Source organism: Sorex araneus, chromosome 4 (assembly GCF_027595985.1).
Source record: "Sorex araneus isolate mSorAra2 chromosome 4, mSorAra2.pri, whole genome shotgun sequence".
Lineage (NCBI taxonomy): Eukaryota > Metazoa > Chordata > Mammalia > Eulipotyphla > Soricidae > Sorex > Sorex araneus.
In genome coordinates this window covers 77,110,870-77,120,075 of record NC_073305.1, presented here as the reverse complement: position 1 = coordinate 77,120,075, position 9,206 = coordinate 77,110,870, and the positions used below count along the sequence as shown (strand labels likewise).

General features: G+C 53.9%; 1 protein-coding gene across 1 annotated transcript; it reads left to right on the top strand.

The window, feature by feature from the left end:
• The first annotated feature begins 4,266 nt into the window (after window positions 1-4,266).
• On the top strand, window positions 4,267-4,861 carry C4H6orf226 (chromosome 4 C6orf226 homolog). The gene has a single exon (XM_055136645.1). The coding sequence runs from the start codon at window positions 4,318-4,320 to the stop codon at window positions 4,624-4,626; it is 309 nt and encodes a 102-aa protein (XP_054992620.1). The 5' UTR covers window positions 4,267-4,317; the 3' UTR covers window positions 4,627-4,861.
• The last annotated feature ends 4,345 nt before the right edge of the window (window positions 4,862-9,206 follow it).

Genomic DNA, 9,206 nt, shown 5'->3' with positions numbered 1-9,206 from the left:
GGCTTAGGGCTAGGGAGGGAGAGGCAGGCAGGAGTCAGACAAGGCTGTCCCATGAGAGCCGGGGCGGCTGGGGTGTTCTCGGTACTGTCCATGTATGGCCGGGTAACCCCGTGCTCTGAACCTGAACCTTCCCCTCCCACTGCCCACCCTGAACCCTTTCTCCCCAGGACCCTCGGGGTGCTGGCACCACAGAGGACCCCCTGAGCACCAGCAGGAGTGATCTTGAGCACAGAGCCAGGAGTAAGCCTTGAGCACCGCCAGGTATCTCACACACACACACACGCACACACACACACACACACACACACACACACACACACACACACACGGACTCAAAAGCCAAATGACTATGCGCCATCATCAGTAAGAGCCACAGCCGTTTCCCTGCAACACGCTCCTCCATGCTTCCTCCCATGCCCGCCCAGTGTGGGTGCAGACGAGGGTGTTTCCCCTCTTCCATGAGGCATCACCCTTTACTCTTTTGTTTTTTTTTTGTTTCGGGAGTCATATCTGAGGGTAACTCCTGGGGGTGCTCGGAGGACCACTTGATGGTGGGACGGAAGCTGGGCCTCGGTGTGCAAAGCTGAGCTCAGCCCTTTGAGCCGTCTCTTCCGGCTCCTCTCTGGGTATCTGCTCTGGGAATCCAGGGAGGGTCTGATAAGGGGGCACAGGGGCCGGGTGACAGTACAGTAGGGAGGGCATTTGCCTTGCACACAGCTGACCCAGGTTCAGTCCCCGGCATCCCATATGGTCCCTTGAGCATTGCCAGGAGTAATTCCCGAGTACAGAGCCAGGAGTAACCTGTGAGAACTGCTGGGTGTGGCCCAAAACCCCAAAGTAAATTAATAAATAATCATGAGTGAGGTGCTTCTGTCCATGCCCTTGACCTGGGTTCAGTTGTCGGCATTCCATACGGTCCCCAGAGAAACATCAGGAGTGATCCATGAGTGCAGAATTAGGAGGGAGCCCTGAGTACAGCTGAGTGTGACACCACAGACAAAGCTCCAAACAAAATATTAATTATCATAAATAAAATAAAACCATGAATAGTGCAGGCAAAGGAGTGAACTCAATGGACCCTCAGCCATCACAGCAGCAACGAGGGCAGGGGAAGGGGAGCACACACGACAGAGTTGGGACTGGAATGGGGAGGAGAGCGGGCAAGACTCCTGACTTGCTCGCAGCTGACCTGATTCGAGCCCCCGCACCCTAGGCAGTTCCCCGAGCACTGCCAGGAGAGATTCCTGAGTGCAGAGCAGGAGTAATAAGCCCTGAGCACAGCTGGGTGTGACCCAAAGCCAGAATAATAACAGCATTGAGAAGCCAATGATGTTTCAGCTTTCCCAAGGATAAACGTCTCGGTGTGTGTGAAGTAAGATGGCTTTTACCGAAGTTTGGTTAGAAAGATGTGAGGGGGAGAGAGGGATGGGTACACGTTCGAGAGATGACAGGTGTTTCCAGAGTGGAAATAAGCAAAATGACACAAGACAAGCAAGTGGACTTGGGTTCCAGGGAGAGCACACTTGACGAGCCCGTCGGGCAAATGTCCTTTGAAGGTGATTGTCCCTCATCTTCCCATTCATGTCTCTCTGCATCTGACAGAGTTCCTCCATCTTTTCTCTTCTTTTTTCTTTCTTTTTGGGTCACACCCAGCGATGCTCAGGGGTTACTCTTGGCTCTGCACTCAGGAATGACTCCTGGTGGTGCTCAGGGGACCATATGAGGTGCAGGGAATCGAACTCAGGTCGGCTGCGTGTAATCGGCAAACGCCCTACCACTGTGCTATCGCTCCGGCCCCCATCTCTTGTCTTTTACCCCACTGGCACCACAGTGTCATTTTGGAGAATGTTGGCTTTATTTATTTATTTTTTTGGTGTTGGGGCCACACCCACTGGTGCTCAGGGGTTACTCCTGGTTCTGCACTCAGGAATCACTCCTAGTGATGCTCGGTGACCTGTAGGGAATGGTGGGGATTGAACCCTGGCCGGTTGTGTGCAAGGCAAACGCCCTCCCCACTGTGCGAAAGCTCTGGCCCCAGAGTGTTGGCCACTTGTCACCTCGGCATTAGCTCTAGGGCAAACACTTAGAGCAATAGTACGTACTGCACAGGGGGCAGGAGAGATGGCTCAAAGAGTGTGTGCTCCTCATGTCAGAGGGCGGAGTTCAACTCCTGGCACTGCATGGTACCCTGAACCCCAACAGGAGAGACCCTTGAACAGAGCCAGGAATAACTCTGAGCACTGCTGGGTGTAGCTCCTCCAACCCCCCAAAATAGTAATAATAGGAACAAAGATACTGTGCTAGAGATAAGTCACTTGCCTTGCATGTGACCAAGCCCTGTTTTATTTATTTATTTATTTATTTATTTATTTATTTATTTATTTTTTGCTTTTTGGGTCACACCCAGCGATACTCAGGGGTTACTCCTGGCTTTGCACTCAGGAATTACTCCTGGCAGTGCTTGGGGGACCATATGGGATGCCAGGGATCGAACCCAGGTCGGCCGCGTGCAAGGCAAACACCCTACCCGCTGTGCTATCGCTCCGGCCCCCGACCAAGCCCTGTTTGAAACCCCAGCAGCACATATGGTCCCCCAAGCACTGCCAAGAGTCAATTGAGCACTGAGCCAGGAGCAAGCCCTGGGTACTGCCAGATGTGGTCCAGTGCTCCTCTTCTGCACTCGAGTAATAATAATAATAGTGTGCCGCAGAGTGGGCTGGAAGGATAATAGAGTGGGCAGGCATCTGCCTCGCACATGGCAGCCCGGGGTGGGAGTCTGACATCATCCATGGTCCCTGGCAGCACAGGAGTCAGCCCTGAACCAGAGGCAAACCCTGAGCCCAGCCAGGTGTAGCCCAGAAACCAAGACGCAACCCAAACCGAACCAAGGGAGAAAAAACCTCAAGCTACTAATCAAGCGCTGTGCGTTCCCTCCCAGCTGAGCGACACCCGTGCCCGCCTGTGCTGGTGATTCCTGGTAATTACGCTTCAAATCCTCGCTGAGGGTGGGGGTCCCCAGATGAGCTGGCGATAACCCTGGAGCCCTGAGCTTTCTCAGCTCCGGCCTCCAGGGGCCTGGAGCAACTGCCGCACCCTGGGCCTGCTTCCACTTGTCTCCTTCTTTCAGTTGGTTCTTGTTTTCCATGGTTTCTTCTGTGGTTTTAGAGCCACCGCCGGCAGTGCTCAGGCCTTACTCCTGCTCTGTGCTCAGTGGTCACTTTTCACTGGGCTTGTGGGCCCATATGTGGTGCTGGGATCAAACCTGGATCCACCAAAGCCAGCACCTCACCCCTGTACTATCTCTTCGGCCTCTCTCCTTCCATTTGGGATAGTGGGGAGGAGTGTTGGGAGAAATGGGAAGCATAGCCGCCCCCAGAGGCCGTTTTCTCCCCCATTCCGCTGAGGCCTCTGGGATAGCGTCCACTGTCTTCTCGCGCGTATGTCTGACAGATGTCTGAAAGGAGTTAGCCCCTGCCTCGTGTCTATGCTTGAGTCCCCATACATGTGTCCTTCTCTGTGGGCACTACAGTAGTTGTCATATACGCAAACATTGTGTGTGTGTGTGTGTGTGTGTGTGCGCGTGCGCCACACCCAGAGGTGCTCAGGCTTCCTCCTGGCTTTGCACTCAGGGATCACTACTGGTGGTGATCAGGGGACCCTATGCAGTACCAGGGATTGAAACCGTGTGGACCTGCTGACCTCTTCCCTACCTGCGCTGACCTCTCCCTTGCTTGCATTACTGTGCCCAAGTGCAGGTACTGGTCTGTGTAAACCTTCCAGCTTCATTTGGGGGGCGAGAGAGGAGGGGTGACTAAAATCAGGTGTTTGAGGGTCGTCCAGGGGGACCAAGCAGTGCTGGTAATGAACCCAGGGCTCCCGATGCAAAGTTTGGCTGCACGCTTTCTCCTGAAGTTTCTTTTAAAGCATAGAGCACTTTGGAGATTCTGGGGTGCGTTGAAGTGTGTTTGTATGTGTGTGTGTGTGTGTGTGTGTGTGTGTATAGATTCTGGGGTGAGTTGAAGTGTATGTTTGTGTGCGCGTGTATGTGTGTGCATGTGTCTGCATGCACATGCACAAACGTGTGCGTGCTTGTGTGTGCGTAAGTGTATGTGTGTGCCCGCGCGTGTGTACGTGTGAGCGCGCGTGTATGTGTCTGCGCGTGTGTGCGCGCGCGCGCACGTGTGCGGATCGCGGCACCCAAGGGCTCCCCCTTCCCGGGCCGCCTTGGTTCGGCCGGTGACGCCGTCGCCCCCCGCGGGTGGTTGCGCCCAGTTTCCCGGAAGTGCTTGTCGGGGGCTGCGGGCCGGAGCTGGGCGCATGGACCCGCCGTGCCCTGCTCCTGCGGCCGCGCCCGCGGGGTCCGCTCCCGCCTCGGTTTCGCTGGCGCAGCTCCTGCAGCTGGTGCAGCAGGGCCGGGAGCTGCCGGGCCTGGAGAAGCGCCACATCGCTGCCACCCTGGGCGAGCCCACGGCGTCGCGGCTGCCCCGGAAGCCCAAGCCCTGGGAGGCCGCGGTCCCCGCGCCGCCGCCCGCGACTCCGAGCCGCGAGCCCGAGGACCCCCGCGCGCGCCCCCTGGACGTCCCTGCCGGAGAGCAGCCCGGCGGAGCAGCGCCCGCGCAGTCCTAAGCGGCCCCCCGCCCGCGGTCTCAGCACCCGCGCCCTGCCCGAGGGGACCCCGCGCCCGCGCCCTGCTCGAGGGCTGGTCCGCAGCCTGGGGGAACAGACCGGGAATGGACCCGGGAATGCGCCTCCGGGAACACCCGTGTTCAGGGTCAGTGTTTTTGACCAGGACCGCAATAAGGAAACGTTTTGTATCCTGTTTCAGCCTTCGTGATGTAATTGAAACAAATCTTTCTTGACCATCTGCTACACTTGAACGTGTTTTCATTGAACACCCCCCCTCCCCCCAGATCTTCCCAAACACCCACGCTTTTTTTTTTTTTTTTGCTTTTTGGGTCACACCTGGCGATGCACAGGGGTTACTCCTGGCTCTGCACTCAGGAATTACCCCTGGCGGTGCTCAGGGGACCATATGGGATGCTGGGATTTGAACTCGGGTCGGCCGCGTGCAAGGCAAACGCCCTACCCGCTGTGCTATCGCTCCAGCCCCAACACCCACGCTTTTAGGGGGCACCGAGAGAGGACACTAGGAAGTTTCTTAGCCCAGTTGCAGGAAGTCACGGTTTATTATCTCCCTGCGGGCTTTCTGGGGGTTGGAGGTTATTATCTCCCTGCGGGCTTTCTGGGGGTTGGAGGTTGGGCTTTCTGGGGGTTGGAGGTTGTGGGACGTGAGTTTGGGATCACTAAGTCAATGTTGGTTGGAGGAATCATTCAGGATGGGAGCTATGTGCTGAAAGTAGATAAAGGACCAACCCCGAAAGCCTCTCAGTATCTGTTCTGCAAATCATAGTGCCCGAAAGTAGAGAGAGTCTGGGGGAAATTGCCATAGAGGCTGGGGGGAGGGGTGGATGGGGGGTATACTGGGGACATTGGTGGTGGAGAATGTGCACCGGCGAAGGGATGGGTGTTCAATCGTGGTATGACTGAAACACAAACATGAAAGCTTTGTAACTATCTCATGTTGATTTAGTCAAAATCAAACACAACCGCTGGGATCCCTGTAAAAAACTAAGGTACGCTGAGGGGCGTGTGTACTCGCGGGCTCTTTGGGCGGCTGTGTCTCACTGCCCGCGTTCGGTGCTCTGGAACCGCTGTGTATGGGCTGGATCGGGACGGCTGTTGGCCAAGGACAGGTGAAGGAAGAACGAGGACCAAGCTGGTTGCTGATTAGTTACCATTTATTCAATCTTCCATCTTTCTCATCTCCCGCACTTCTAGCTCCGCCCTCTCTCTAGATCTACAGCAGCCCCTCTCTTGCCTCTCTCCTCCCTTTTTCTCTCTCACCCTTGCCCTGTAGGCAACACACAGCCAGGTAGCAAAATCAACATAAGAAAGCCCTTCCTGAGGGCTGTCAGGCTCAAAGGGAACACAACCTAAGGGCGTTTCAAAGCCCTTCCTGACTCTTAAGGTGTTTTTCTCCTTTCCTTGGTCCAAACACTCAAACACTCAATAACATCCAGTTATTTTTGTATGGACATAGCAAGAGATATATTGAGGCTTGCAAGGCAGCTCTCCTGGCAACATCTAACCAGACTCAGACTACAGCGCTCAGGCCAGATTAATCACTCCTAACCCTAGCAGGGTCCAAATCTAGTTATCACTGTTTGGATCATGACAGCATTTGTCCATGACCAAGTTCTTAACTTATAGTTAAGCATTAGGCACTTTGGCCAGGCCCATCTCTATGCCAGGGTAGCACACAACTCACCGCTTGCCCTGGGTCCATCTCGTCCCTCGTCGGGACCCTGCTTTTGGGGGTGCTAGGAAGTAAGGGCAGCTGAGGCTGAGGTCGAGAGAACAGATGGCCAGGAGGAAAATATGTAAAGTCAAATGACTTCCAGGTTACAAAAGCATAGCATTTGCTAAATCTTCCTGTGTCCATACAAAAGGACATGGCTCTGAATAAACTATGCAAAGGACTCAAGGAGAAGAGAAAAACAATATTTACAAGTCAACAGAACACTAAGAAGCTACAGATAAACACAGAGGAGTGGGAGCACTGTGAAGGGAGTAACCCAATAAACCTAAACTACCTGAGGCTATGTTATCCTACAGATCCCAAATCCACTTTTTAAAAAAATATATACTTTGATTAAATCACCATGAGATAGTCTCCTCCACAGGCAGGGCTACTGGTCCCCGGTGGCCTCACACAGCCCACTTCACCCTAGAGCATTTGAAGGCCCAGCACCCAGCCACCCCAGCCTAGGTTAGGGTAGACTTGGGCTGACCCCAGAAACATGAGTGCCATGGGCTGTGTGAGGCCACCGGGGACCAGTAGCCCTGCCTGTGGAGGAGACTATCTCATGGTGATTTAATCAAAATATATATTATTTTAAAAATGTGGATTTGGGATCTGTAGGATAACATAGCCTCAGGTAGTGCCATAGGACACTCCAGAAATGCATCTATGGGGGCCGGAGCGATAGCACAGCGGGTAGGGCGTTTGCCTTGCACGCGGTCGACCCGGGTTCGATCCCCGGCATCCCATATGGTCCCCCAAGCACTGCCAGGAGCAATTCCTGAGTGCAGAGCCAGGAGTAACCCCTGAGCATCGCTGGGTGTGACCCAAAAAGCAAAAAAAAAAAAGCATCTATGTGTAACCTCAGTTATGTAGAATTCTGCATTGAAAGCAGAGGTTTAGTTTGGGTTCTGGGGCCACGCCATGCAGTGCTCGGGCTGATCCTGCCTCTCAGGAGGGACCCTGGGTGCTGCTCTGCAGACAGCGAGTGATGCCAGGGATCGGAACCTCTCCACCCACAAAGCAATTTTTTTTTTTGGAGGGGTAGTGGGGAAGGGGGGAGGACTCACAACCTGTGATGCTCAGTGGTTACTCCTGGCTTTGTGCTCAGGGATCATTCTGGGCAGTGCTTGGGACCCTATGGGATGCCTGAGATGGAGCCCAGGTCAGGGGCCTGTAAGGCAAATATCCTACTCACTGTGCTATGGCTCCGGCCCCAACAATGGTTTACCTTAATCCTTTTAACTGCAGGAGGCTGAAAAACTTACTTTATTAGTCTCCACAGCCAGGCAACAATGTTACACCCTATTTAGTGTAACACAGCCGACATAAATCCTGGGTTCCCACACTTAACAACTGTTGTTTTCCCATGATTTTCTGGCAGACCATTTCGAGGCAATTGCATTTCACAATGCTTTACTGGCTAAGTGTAACATCTACTGCTGGCAAATTAAAGAGCCAACCAAACTCATTAATTACCTCAGAAACTGGCCCATGGGAAGGCATTGTTATACCCAGTCTGCCTCAACTTCACAGCTATGTTTGAGAGCCCCAAGCGCCAAGACTGCAGCAAAGTTTATCTTTATTTTGGTATTTGGGCCATACCTGGTGGTGCTCAGGGATCAAGCCTGAGTCAGCTGCATGCAGGGCAAGTGAACAGATTATTAACCCCTATGCTCTCTGGCCCCAGAAAAGGTGATGTTAAGGGGTCAGGGGACACGATGGCTAAAGCAGTCTTGCTTGGGCCGGCACACACCAAGAGCCCAGGTGGCAGACTTAAATTGCTGCATGCCAGGTGCAGGGAAAGGCCCATCTCGGGGTGGGTGGGTACATGACAAGATAGACCAATTTCCCCCTCCCAGGATGAATCCCCAAGGGACCTAGTGTTGGTCCACTGCATGGGAGAGGGGTGGGGGGCGGGGCGTGCTTCTGGAGGTGTCTGTCTAGAGGCTGCTAGGAAATGGTTCAGTTGTCTGGAGCGTGAACAACCAAATAGTGCTAATTCCATCCATATTTGGCCAAGAAAACGGCACTTTTCTAATGATATTTAGGCAGAGAGCAGGGGCCTGATGCTTATCAAGAAAGATGGGTACTTCCCTATTCTAGGTGGCATGGCCTCAGCACTCCACCAGCTCATCTTAGTATTACTACATCCAGCTGTCTTGAAGGGCAAAAGCCATCCTGCTAAGTTTTAGTGTTTCCCGGGACATGAAATGAAGAGGAGTCTTGGCTAGTGAGTTGCTAGTGTCTTGGCTAGTGAGTTGCTAGTGCAGTGTACTCTAACCCAAGGAACTGGGGCTCAGAGTGGGACCCACACTCCCTCAACTTCTACAACCTATATATGCAAACTTTCCCGGGGACAGGGGCCTCTCCTTTACACAGATCCAGACTAGGTTAAAATTCAGAACCAGGAGCTAGAAAGAGAACAGATTAACCAAAATACACAAAGAACTAGGGAAGAAGAGATGGCTCAACTGGCAGAGCACATGCTTCGCACAAGGGCAGCCAGTGTTCAACCCTGGCACGCTGTTCCCTGAGCACCAGGAGCGACCCCGAACACTGCCAGGCCTGATGCCTCCCTCCCTAATTCCGGATTAGAAAAAGGACTAAGCCAGATCAGACTGTGACGGGGCCCAGGAACAACGCTGCAGGGCTAGTGGGCCGGCACACGTGGTATGCAGGAGGCCCAGGCCCCAAGGTTGGCACCTCAGCACTCAGTGGAGGGAGCCCACACACGCCTAGTGTGGTCCCGAAACCAAACCAGCCAGTAAAGAACTCAGGGCCAGCCCTGTCTCGCTTCTCAGGGCAGCTGCAGAGACAGAATGACTCACAACAGAGGCGACCC

Excerpts from the sequence above, each read along its gene's own strand:
- C4H6orf226 (XM_055136645.1), top strand. The coding sequence starts at position 4,318 with ATGGACCCGCCGTGCCCTGCTCCTGCGGCCGCGCCCGCGGGGTCCGCT.